Source organism: Hoplias malabaricus, chromosome 1, assembly GCF_029633855.1.
Source record: "Hoplias malabaricus isolate fHopMal1 chromosome 1, fHopMal1.hap1, whole genome shotgun sequence".
NCBI lineage: Eukaryota > Metazoa > Chordata > Actinopteri > Characiformes > Erythrinidae > Hoplias > Hoplias malabaricus.
In genome coordinates, this window is record NC_089800.1 from 921,487 (window position 1) to 934,179 (window position 12,693).

A 12,693-nucleotide genomic window follows, 5' to 3' on the forward strand; every position below is an offset into this window, starting at 1 on the left:
CACAGAACTTGCAGTCATTTTTTATTTAAAAAAAATATAGCACTCATCAACCACTTCACACAGAGAACATCCAGCACAGAGTGGTTTAGTGTTTACTACAAATCAGCTGTAGTCCTGTTGGCAGAATGGCACTAACATTTCTGCACCCCATTCCAGAATAACACACATCTACCCACATTACAGATGTACACTCCTAAAGAAGATGGAACAACACTCAAAGATCTGCTTGCTTTAAGGATTGTGTGATGGGAAATGCATTGTAAACCAATAAATGGTTCTTTGTGTTTTTGGTTCTATATAAAACAACTGTGTCTTCTGAAGACAGCATTTTTAGGAGTGTACGTGAATGTAGTTTTAGGAGTCTTGTCCATGGACTGGTGTAGCATGGTCTGGTTACTCGAGCAGGGAACTGAACCCTAGCCGTCGAAGCAGAATACCACTACACTACACCATTCACAAAAAAACAAACGCTGTAAACAATTATGTTCACAATTACGCTGCCCTTCTTCACAGTCATCATCATCTTCACTGACGTCGCTGGATGTTTCCAAAGATAGGTTCACTTCTTTCTCAGATATCGATATAAGACACAACTAATCTCACCATTATCTACACGTTTAAGAAATAAATTTAACAGTAATCTACAGTAATGTCTCATAACTTTGTGTTCTTGAATATTTCTTCCGTGGACATTGGTTGAGTGCCTCCATTTTCAATACTCCCCTTCTTTGATGTCCTACAAATAAGAAATGACACACATAAATGTTGATGACTGCACAGAGACTAATGATAATGTTTCCTCTTTCTGCTGAAATGTGAACGTCATAGAGATACAAGGTTTCAGGAGCTAGTAATAAACACTGTGTAAACTCACATGCTGTGATCCATCAGAGCGTCGGTGTGATCCAGAAGCTCGGTGTTGAGCGTCTCGGGGAGCATGAAACACAGCGCCCCGCCCAGAAACGGCAGAGAGCCGTAGATGACCATCGGGATGGAGTGGTGATAGACGTCCAGGAGTCCAATGAGAGGAGCCAGAATCCCAGCCACACGAGCACACATCGAGTTCAAGCCAACTCCATTCTGTCTGAAACACATGAGTCAACAGGTTAAACACAGCAGAGATAACACACAAGATCAGATGTGTTTGACCAGGCATCACTTTGCAAATTGCCATTTCATTTCAAAATCCACAAAAGCTGACCTCTGACCAGTGGTGTCAAATCTCTTTCAGAAATGTAAACACCACTCACCTCACAACAGTGGGATAGAGTTCAGCGGTGTACACATATGCGATGGAAAACGACGCTGCAAGCGAAAACTTTCCTATCACTGCTATGACAGTCACCGCCACAGGGAATTCTGGGTAAAAAAAAAAAAAAAGTTAGAGGCTTCAGCTCAGAGATTTCAACTGTTTTCCTGTGGCCTACAAAGAGAATATCACTGTACTGAACTGAACAGAGTACAATGTTGTTTTCCAAACTACAGGTATCTGAAGATGTACCCCTGAGGTACACCGCCACAGTGACTGTAGAGTTGATTCTTTTTCCTTACTGTGAAAATTACGCTGTGCATATTTACACACCAGAGGGAATGGTGGGAATCACGAGGCAGGCCGTCCCCCCGAGGAGCAGCGCTGCACTCTGGCATTTCTTCCGTCCGAATCGCTCGATGAGGGGGAAACAGCCGAGGCGGGCGGGCAGCTCTGCAATGCCAAAGATGAGTTGCGTCAGGTAGATGTCCAGCCCAAAGTTGCCCACGTTCAGACTGACCCCGTAGTAAACCAAACTGGTCACAAACCTGCCGAAGGAAGAGACTAATCACCAAGCATCGATCAACTCAGGAGCTATAGTTTATTGAGCACTGTCCTTGAGTTTCTGGATTATTCTAATCTACACTGTCCAGCACTGACCAGATGTAACTCATGATGAGCGCTCTTTTTCGCAGGTTTCCCACTCTGAACAGGTCCAGCATGTTGCCCGTCTGAGCTTTGGTCTCGGCTTCCAGCTGAAACAACATTCACTCATATTACACTGTGTCATACGTCACTCAGAGGTGTCACTGTGAGATATGAGCAGTTTAATATTCACCTTCTCAAGGAGAGAGTCCGGGACTTTCCTGCCGTTGACCCGAGCAGCTTTAAGGATGACCTTCCTGGCCTCCTCCTGTCTGCCCTGGGTCAGGAGCCAGCGAGCCGACTCTGGGAGGACCCTGCAACACGGAAAATACAGTCTCTTTACTTCAAAACTCTGCTAGTAATTACTAGCGTCTCTGAGATAAAGGAAAATGTTCTGAACTTCAGTGTATGAGCAATAACATTGTACCCATAGGTGGGATCGGATTCCCAGAATACCTGGGCACCCCTGAGAAAAGAGAAAAAATAAATAAATAAAAAAAATCAAGGAAGCCTGACCAGAAGTAGACAGCGAGGGTCACCACTGGAGCAGACAGAACAATCTGCAGGATCCTCCAGTTGTGAATGGCATAGGCCAAACCAGACAGAACCATCAGTCCCAGAGCGTAACAGCAGTGAGAGAGGATGGTGAAGAGGGCTCGCTTAGAGGCGCCACACCACTCAGTGCCTACAGAAGCAGTCAGCACAGTATGAGTTAATTAACCGTTCTCAGGAGCTCAGACGTGATGCTGCTCTCTGTGACAAATGTGTTTCCAGGTCAGTACCTAACACATAAGTGTTGATGGCAATGCCAGATATGGACGTCCCGACCACGAAGCGGAGGGCGATGTAGACGTAGAAATTCGGAGAGAAAGCAGCGCCCACTCCGAACAGAAGCTGCAGAACCAGAGAGAGGAGGGTCACAAAGCGCCGGCCGTACCTGCAGAAACATGACATACGTCTCAGCCTCTTCTTTTACGTCTCATCTGTTTCCTCAAGTAGCCCTCGTTGCTTACCACACTGCCGTTGTAGATAAATAATAAATTAATTAATAAACAAACAGGGACACAGCCTAAAGACTACGACAGTGGGTTTTGCGTCTGTAAAGTTATTGTTATACATCGTATATTAGCGTCCACTACTCATTAGATACATTAGCTTTCTAACTCCAGTAAAAAAACATACTTATCCGCCATTGGCCCAAACACCAGCGCTCCCACCAGGAGTCCAGCCATGTAGATGGACTGAGACGCTTCATTCAGACTCTTACTGTCACACACCAGATCAAACTGAGAAGTAAGCAGACACATGAAGAGAATATCTTCAGAGCAGGTTACACATCTCCATCCTTTTTCTAGTTCTGTCCTCAATGATGCCTCAGCCATCTGAGGCCTGAAGTCCAAGACGACACTCTGTGTGGGTTTGACGAGCACCCTCTCACTCATGGCTAGCTTGGGTGTCCGTCAATGTTGAGAAAAACCCAAGCAGTTGGAGTTCTCCATCGTTTTTAAGTGGTCTGGTGGTCGTGGATGTGTGTACGAATTTGGAAGAACATTCAACACAAAAACAAACAAATGACTTTTATAAGCTTCTTTTAAAACTTTAAAAATATATATTTTATTACACTTCCCAGAAATCAAAAAGCTATTACTGCAGCAACAGGGGAAACTGCACTCTCCTGGTTTGAGTCTTATCTCACTGGACCATCCTTCAGTGTGTCATGGCTTGGACAAACATCAGCGCGACACCACCTCACCACAGGTGTGCTCCAAGGCTCAGTGCTGGGACCCCTCTTCTTTGCCTTGTACACCACCTCTCTAGGCCCAATCATACATTCGCACGACTTCTCCTATCACTGCTATGCAGATGACACACAGCTATTTATCCTTTACTCCAGGAGACACTTCAGTGGCAACTCGAATCTCTGACTGTCTCTCTGACATATCTACATGGATGAAGGAACATCACCTCCAATTGAATTTATCCAAAACTGAACTGCTGGTCCTCCCAGCCAAGCAAGCTATTCTCCACAACATCAGCATCAAGCTAGAGTCCCTATCAGTGGCTCCCACCAAGGCTGTAAGAAACCTGGGTGTCATGGTTGATGACCAGCTGACCTTCACAGATCACGTTACCGCTGTAGCTCCATCGTGCCGCTTCTCCCTATTCAACATAAGGAAGATTAGGCCATACCTAACTCAACACACAACACAGCTCCTCGTTCAGACGTTAGTAATCTCCCGTCTAGACTATTGCAGCGCCCTCCTGACAGGTCTTCCGGCCTGTGCTGTGAGACCGCTACAGATGATCCAGAATGCTGCAGCACGCCTGGTCTTCAACCAACCTAAAAGAGCACATGTCACGCCTCTAATAGTCGAGCTGCATTGGCTACCCTTAGCTGCTCGCATCAAATTCAAATCACTAATGATGGCCTTCAGAGTGTTCACTGGTTCTGCTCCCATCTTCCTCAATAGACTCTTAAAAACAAAACGTTAGCGCCCGCCCTCTCCGTTCCTCAAAGGAGCGCCAACTAACACTAACACGACCAACCCCCCGTACAGGTCAGTCGAGGCTATTCTCATCTCTGGTACCACGCTGGTGGAACGAGCTTCCAAGCACCATCAGAGCAACAGGAACCCTCTCCACATTCAAGAAATCTTTGAAGACCCAGCTCTTCCGAGAGTATCTCTGAATGTCTTTCTTTAATGCACTTATTACTTCCTGCATATTGCACTCAATGTAAGGTATTTTGTCTAAATTGTGCTGTAGTTCGAATGTTAGATCCTCTTTTGTAAGTCGCTTTGGATAAAAGCATCTGCCAAATGCATAAATGTAAATATAAATGTAAATGTAAACTGCAAAGGTCCCTGCACAGTTTCAGAACAAATTTCAGCTCAACTTCCATCTTAAATCATCTTTTTAAAGTCATTTGTAGAGCAACAAATAAAAGTGACTACAATATATAACACCCTTTTAAATTCAGATAAAACCCCTCACCTCTGTTATAAGAGTGCTGCTGCCCTTAGGACTCTCGTAAACCCACCCGTCCACGCACTCGGTGGTCTCGTTGAGTCCAAAAGTCTGAATCTGCTCCAGGTCCAGTTGGACGGGTGTGAACATGCTGCAGCTTTGGTACTGGCCGGGCTGGACGGAGGGCAGGGTCAAGTTGAGCTGCTCCTGGAGGCTGAGGTTGGGCCCCGGGGTGAGGATCCAGTCCGTGTTGCAGTGGTGAGGGAAGGACAGGCCTGTGAACACCTGTCCGAACATGTGGAAGGCTGTGAAGAAGTTTGGGATGCAGATGACCAGGAGCAGGCGTTTCTGAAAAGCCCCAAACTCTCCCACCTCAGACAGCACCTGGGTAAAGCTGATCATCTTCACAGGACGGCAACAACCACACACTCTCTCTCACACACACTGCTGAGGGGCTTTCTCTTCTCTCTGTGAGCTTCAGAGGAGTTTGTCTCATGGGGAAGCAAATTAATGTTTAAACCTATCACACGCACAGTTATCTATTACATCTCCACAGTGGACTATGATAAAAGATCAATCAGCTCAAACACACGGCAGAAATAGTGTGAAGAAAAGAGGCCTGTCTTTAAATATAACCTTATGTAATTTTAACTGAGAGCTTTTAAGGTGGTAGTATTGTTTAAGTTTATATATGTGTGTGTGTGTGAGAGAGAGAGAGAGAGAGAGAGTGAGACCATAAAGTCCACATGTAAAATTAACCCTGAAACTTTTAAAACCTGACATATCACGCTCTGACCACTAGGGGGCTTCATAAGCACTAAACCTTTTAAGAGGTTTAATTTAATAACTGATTTTAGCAGGATTTACTGATGATTTTTTACATTATTAAGTATTAAATTATCCATAAGACATTACACATGGAAAATATGTCAATAAATGTGTTATCGGTTTATTGTTTCTGCCCGTAATAAATCATAATAATGAATAACCAGTCAGATATGAAATCTGTAGTGCTTTGGTGCTACCAACAGGCAGAATGCAGCATAATGACGTCATAAATTGTTATATACTCACATTATACAAATAAAGAGCTTTATCCCAAACATTACGTCCAAAAACACATGGAATTTGGCTCCAAAAATGAACGTAAATGGACTTAATCAATAAAAAAAACAAACGGCCATTAAATGAGGCAATGATTTTACATGAGACTTTTCTATTAATACACTGCACTTCAGTCATTTATTACAGCACTTGGCTTGTTGACTGTAATCTTCCACTTTCCTGCGCTGGTTATGTATTTTATCACAGATTAACTTTTCTGATGAACAGGTGCCATTTTTGAGGATCAGTGTTTACCACAGTTTACAGCGCAGCAGACGCCAATAAAACATTATCACAGGGGGTTGGATCAGCTTTGCCCTTATATTCATTCCGTACCTAAAGGGCGCCATAAACCTCAACCTTATAAACACATGTTTAATACTGATTCATTACTGCCTGAAGGAACAGGAGATTCTGGAGCAGCTGCACATGAGATTATCACCACCATCAAGATCAACACCCAGGCGTAGTACTTTGTGGCTGCCATCAAATCCACACAGCAATGTTCGAGCAGCGAGTGTAAAGCCTTCTGTGTGGAAGCTGCTCCCATTTGTGCAAATGTATTGTAGTTAACCATTAAAGTGTTTCAACTATTTTGTTTACATCGTAGGAATTGGTGTGTTCTCCCTGTGTCCGCGTGGGTTTCCTCCGGGTGACTGTCTGTGAGGAGTGTGGTGTGTTCTCCCTGTGTCCGCGTGGGTTTCCTCCGGGTGACTGTCTGTGAGGAGTGTGGTGTGTTCTCCCTGGGTCCGCGTGGGTTTCCTCCGGGTGACTGTCTGTGAGGAGTGTGGGGTGTTCTCCCTGGGTCCGCGTGGGTTTCCTCCAGGTGACTGTCTGTGAGGAGTGTGGTGTGTTCTCTCTGTGTTTGTGTGGGTTTCCTCTGGGTGACTGTCTGTGAGGAGTGTGGTGTGTTCTCCCTGAGTTTGCGTGGGTTTCCTCCGGGTGACTGTCTGTGAGGTGTGTGGTGTGTTCTCCCTGTGTCTGCGTGGGTTTCCTCCGGGTGACTGTCTGTGAGGAGTGTGGTGTGTTCTCCCTGTGTCTGCGTGGGTTTCCTCCGGGTGACTGTCTGTGAGGAGTGTGATGTGTTCTCCCTGTGTCTGCGTGGGTTTCCTCCGGGTGACTGTCTGTGAGGAGTGTGGTGTGTTCTCCCTGTGTCTGCGTGGGTTTCCTCCGGGTGCTCCGGTTTCCTCCCACAGTCCAAAAACACACGTTGGTAGGTGGATTGGCGACTCAAAAGTGTCCGTGGGTGTGAGTGTGTGAGTGAATGTGTGTGTGTGTGTCTGAGTTGCCCTGTGAAGGACTGGCGCCCCCTCCAGGGTGTATTCCCGCCTTGCGCCCAATGATTCCAGGTAGGCTCTGGACCCACCGCGACCCTGAACTGGATTCAGAGGGTTACAGATCATGAATGAATGAATGTTTCTTTGCCTTTTTTGTTTTGAATTTCAATGCTGTGCCAAGGTCCTGTTCACTTTAGAGACAAATAAATATCATTTCAATTCATCGATATCTGTGTTAGTTTGTTATATTTTGTGGATATTTTTGTTGGTAAAGTTTAAATCGATCCTTAAGACTCACAAACAGTGATTTATTTGGTTTAATAGTTCAGCAGTAGTATCGGATCAGTACGAGGTATCGACCGATACGTTAAGTTTACATAAAGGTATCGGGGGTGAAAGCGGCAGATCGGTGCACCCCTGGTTAGTGCGTGCATCTGGGGTTTATTTGATAGAAGACAGTGTTTCTTACATCAAAATTAAGCAACGAATCCTGGCAGAGGGCTGTGTGGAGACATTTAAGGCACTGTTACAGCGTAAAGGGATTTCTTTTCTTTCTTGGAAACAACCTCTACATCAGTGACAATGAAGTGAGGGGCGTTTTTAGGAGTTAAACCAATGGCTGGAGAGGGACTTATCATTTTTGCTTTTAAAATCACTCATCTTACAAAACTGGCTCATTCTCCACATACATTCTTTCATTCCAGTCGTTCACTCGTTCCTCACATCTGGAATTAAGCGATGAAGAGCTGATATGTTCATTCTTTATTGATTTAAAATAATCAGAGAAACATGCTTCGAAGTTCAAAACCAACAAGAGCAAGAATGAGTGAAGTGAAAATAAAAACCTAAAAATGGAAAAATAAAAATAAATATATTACAGTTGTGTTATTGCCTATAATAATCTGAGTGTGAAGGTAGTCTGTCCAAGTTCTACAGCCTCGTATTACAGAGTTCAGCAAATAAAAAAGGAGGGGGAAAGAAAAAAAAAAAAAATTAGGGGTTACAGCAAAACGGGGTCCTTTATTTCTGTTCATCAGTGGGGTCTCGTTTATTGGAAATTTCATTCAAAAATCAAAAAAGGTAATCATCAATGCTCACAAACGTACTCCAGCCAGATCCACTAAAGCACGGTGACTGACAAGCTATAAAATATATTTGTAAATACTTATTCCTCAATAGGATTTTACATCAGAATACAAGGGTTTGTTAATCACGTATGTTTCATATTACATTTCATTACATTAATCAATCAATCAATCAATCGTGAATATCTCGCGACTGGAGTGTTTGAAGTGATTCTATGTGAATGGTATTTGTGAGTTAGTGAACTGACACTGGAGCCATCAAAAACCCACAGAAAAATGTTTTTCTGCTCAAAATGTCTGACATTCTAAAGTTGCTAGAAACTAGACAGTCACCAGCCTCTGATTTAACCCTCTAATCCAGAACAGAACAGAACAGAGCTCGGCCTGCTGCCGGTGTGGAAAACTACGGATACCATCCCCTTAATCCGACACCAAGGATGGGAGCTGTTATCTTTATTAATAATCAAAACCAATCACAATGTATCTTTCAAATTCTTGCCATGATTTTCCAGAGAGAAACGTTTAGTTCGTTATTCTGTTCATTTAGAGAGTAGTTTGAGTTTCACCAGAGGAAAGAAACTGGTGTGTGTTGACTGTAGATGACCAATATAATCTTATAAAGCTCATAAACGGCATGTGAAGTGTTTAGACGTGCTAGCTCCCCTGGTGCGCAATTATCATCACTACACTGACGTTACTACACAGCAACCACATGCAAATTAGCCCCAAAAAATGCATTCAACCAAACCTTAGCGATCTTTGTTTAGAGATGTTAATGTGTCTTTCACTGACCAATCAGCCACCACGATAACAACATGAGCTCTCCGTACTGCGCGACTGGTCACAGGTAACGGAACCAGAGCTTTAATGACTGCACCACAATGTGATATTTCATTTATATTGCGTAGGCCTGTGAATGTACCGCTCGCTATGTTCCAATGAAAGCTGGGACTGTGATACTGCTACAGCAGGTGGCGCTAGTGAACAAAGAGCAAACGCACTTGAGCTGAAAATATTAGACAGACGTCCTCCACACTGAAAGGAAAGGAAACAGCCACACCTGCTCGGACGAGGGCAGAGCGAAACGAAAGAGCCCAAACGTGGTGTCCTTTGGCCGCCAGTGTCACGCCCCACCACCGGACAAAAAGGCAATGAGTGAAACAACCCATAAAAAAAAAAAAATCAAACCAAAAATCACGTTATTTACAGACAAGAGAAGATTCAATCAAGTACTGGTTCAGCAACATCAGCCAATGAGAAACAGACTCCAAAAAACAGACAAAAGCCAACACCAGACAGACACCCAACAAGAATAACATTGGTCTTAATATTAACCAATAACTTAATTCCATGGAGAAGTACAAGGTTTGGTTTGCTTTTCTCTCGTGAGACACGGAGGTGGTGTAGAAGTGCTTGAGAATTTGTTTTAGAGTTGTGTTTATTTGCAACATTTCCACACAAGACTGTACACAAGAACTGAGCTAAAACCTGCAAACCTAAAAATCTGGGGCTGAATACTTAAAACCAAGGCATTTTCTTTTTTTCCTTTTATTTTTTGGCAGGATTTTGTGGAAGTACTCTGTGACACAAAGCATCCGTGTTCAGAAGAGCTCGGGTCACATACAGGTGGCTGCTAATAGAACACGATGCATCTGCAGTGTGGTAAAACTAACCAGTGCATCACAAGGACGAGGGGTTTCTGTACAGCAGCTGAGAAAGCAAAGAAAACACCTACAGTGGGAGCCTTAGGAACACCAGAGTGTCACGAGTGCTTCCCCAAAGTAGATGCAGATGTATTTTTTTTTGTCTGAGATAAGGCTAATACGTTTGTCATGCTCGGGGTTGGGGGGTGGGGAGTGAAAAGGGCACTCTTCTGCAAATCTTCTAGTCTCTTCTCTCCAGACTAAAGAACAAAAAAAAAAATAGTAAAAAAGAAAAAGAACTACAAGTAAAAAGTAAAATGTTAAGTCGTAACTAATTGAAACCACAATCGCTCACTTCTCTAATAAATTCTACAATTCATAAGGGGTCTGTCATCCCTCACCTTGGACATGCATTCAGTAGCTCTATCAAATATAAGGCATTGTTACAATGATCACAACTTTAGGGTGTTAGTTCAGATTGTGCAAACGTAGGACATGTTACAAACGAAGAGATAAGTAAACGAAAAAAGAAAAAAAAAAAAAGTTTATACCTGGTTGGTGTTGAAAAATTGCATCCTTCTACATATACATTGTAAACTTTATTCGAGAGATTCCTACGGATTACGATCCCCACTGCCTTCCGCAGCTGGGTGATGTATTAAATCCTATGGGGCCTGCGCAATGCTACTGTTTCTTTGGCAGCAGTGGTATCTGATGGGATTTTGAAACAAAATAAGGGTAAAGTATGAATATGTCGTTCTGTTGGTGTTTTTTTGTTTTGTTTTGTTTTTTTGTTTTTTGTGTTGTTTCATTTGTATTTTTTTTTCACATTTTTTAGGCAAGTCATGGTCCCCACACGGAGGTAATCTTTAACTGATGCTGAGCTGAGCGAACCCCATCAGTTTGACGTCGTCTGGAATCTCCGAGCCCTCCACGCCGGACGCCTGAGAACACAGTGGAGTCCATGTCGTTACAGCAGAACAGGCTTTAAACCGCAGCACCAAAAATGATCAGAACGACACTGGTACATTTCAAAGTGAAAGTTATTCAGGCTGTGCATCATACAATGTTTAACCAAAGTCTGGGGCTGTTTCTGATGGAACCATGAAGCGTAGAAAGACATATTTTAGAGGCCAATAAACTGAGCGGTTTGGCCACAAAGAAAATATTTAAATAAATACAGCTCGGTTTGACATTGTTTCCTAACACAAGGAAAATCCAAATACTGTTTGTGCTCCCTGTATCAACACCAGGGTCTGTACTCACCAGCTTAAAAGTGACGTTCTTATTGGTTTGAGGCTCATCAACTATCTTCTGCAAATTAGCAGCGACTAGAAAAACAAAAAGAGGAATTATAGAGAGGATTGGATTAAAAATAACACTGAATTTGAGCTTTGAAAATTAAACACAACATATTTCTTCTATAAAAGGTAACACATACATTTATAATATAATATATATTAAATGCGCTAATTTCTACTTTTCCAGTGAGGTACAGTGCTGTCTGTTTTTTATAAGCACAAAAATGCTTTAATTGAACCGCAACAAGAAAGAAAAACATCTCCAAAAATAGTAACATTACAAGAGAAGCAATAAAACTCCTGAAAGTCCAGTAGAAGTGAATATAAACAGATTTTATTCCAAGAATTGATGGTGCATTTCTATTGATTGATGATGTGTTAAACAGATTTTACTGTACACATGTACATACCTATAACTAAATCCCTTCCGTCTACCAACCCTGCCGACACCAACTCCTGGGACACTCCGTCTGCAGTGTCTACAGAGGGGGGAAGAAAGGGGCGAGAGAGAGGGGGGAGAGGGAGAGAAGAAAGAAGCTCAGCTGCTGACTAGTTGACTATTTCAATTTAATATTCAATGCTATATTTATTGCACTCAGAGTGGGCTCCCCACACACACACACACACTTTTCTTTTAACTGCACTTGTAAGTCTGTAGATATAAATGTTACACCCCATGTTCTACATGTATCAGCATGAGCAAAAACATCAGTGTATCCATAATTTAAATATCTCATCTTACCTCTGCCGGGCATGAACTCAAATCGTATGTCGTTCAGTTCCTTCTTTAAATTCCTGGAGGAAAAAAAAAGTGAGATTGGGAAATTATTATTACACAAAATTATTAAGTATTTAAACACACCAATAGCTAGCAAGAGTACTGTGCACACTTAGCACTCATCAATATAGGACTAAACAGCACTTACACCCATGTATGAGCTCAGTGTTTTTTATTATAACTCATAATTAGGGTCTTAGCAATATGACTGTTTCATCACTGATACCAGCAAAACCCTTTTAGCGAAACAGCTGCAGGTAATTCTCAAATCTGACTACGACACACTTACACGTGAGCGAATAGTAAACACACTGTCCTTAGTAAGAGAAAGCATAGTTTAGAAATGTCTACTAGTGCATATTTCATGTTTAATCATGTTTAATGATTGACAGCAGACAGAACATCAACATCCTAAAAGACAACACTGAACATGTAACTTATTACTACTCCACAGCTGAGTGTAGAGCAGCAGAGTGATTACAAGGAACCCCAAAGCCCAAGAGAACCGCAGCACATACCTCAACCTTAAAACCAGGCTGATGGGTGATTTAGAGGCATCAGTCGGAGGGCCTGGGGCCTGAGGGTGAAAGGACAACACGCTTTGAGGGGGTACATTTTAACCGAGTTCTCAGCTAAACTGTCAA

General features: G+C 42.9%; 2 protein-coding genes across 3 annotated transcripts in view; both read right to left on the reverse strand.

The window, feature by feature from the left end:
- Positions 1–6: 6 nt before the first annotated feature.
- slc22a13b (solute carrier family 22 member 13b) lies at positions 7–5,362 on the reverse strand. Of its 2 annotated transcripts, XM_066678017.1 has the most exons (10): positions 4,889–5,362; positions 3,077–3,180; positions 2,677–2,831; positions 2,411–2,579; positions 2,088–2,208; positions 1,910–2,004; positions 1,583–1,797; positions 1,251–1,359; positions 875–1,084; positions 7–736 (listed from the first exon to the last, which is right to left on the reverse strand). In XM_066678017.1, the coding sequence occupies exons 1-10, from the start codon at positions 5,261–5,263 to the stop codon at positions 655–657; spliced, it is 1,635 nt and encodes a 544-aa protein (XP_066534114.1). In that variant the 5' UTR covers positions 5,264–5,362; the 3' UTR covers positions 7–654. The 2 variants fall into 2 exon arrangements, with proteins under 2 accessions (XP_066534114.1, XP_066534116.1); XM_066678019.1 differs by lacking the exon at positions 7–736 and having other exon boundaries at positions 932–1,080.
- A 2,062-nt stretch (positions 5,363–7,424) lies between these two features.
- oxsr1b (oxidative stress responsive kinase 1b) overlaps positions 7,425–12,693 on the reverse strand; it is a 45,966-nt gene continuing 40,697 nt past the window's right edge. The window contains exons 14-18 of the mRNA XM_066642396.1: positions 12,568–12,626; positions 12,014–12,066; positions 11,682–11,750; positions 11,237–11,301; positions 7,425–10,914 (exon numbers count right to left, since the gene is read on the reverse strand). Of these exons, the coding sequence (XP_066498493.1) occupies positions 10,840–10,914; positions 11,237–11,301; positions 11,682–11,750; positions 12,014–12,066; positions 12,568–12,626 (321 nt within the window). The 3' untranslated portion in view covers positions 7,425–10,839. The remainder of the gene's footprint in view (positions 10,915–11,236; positions 11,302–11,681; positions 11,751–12,013; positions 12,067–12,567; positions 12,627–12,693) is intronic.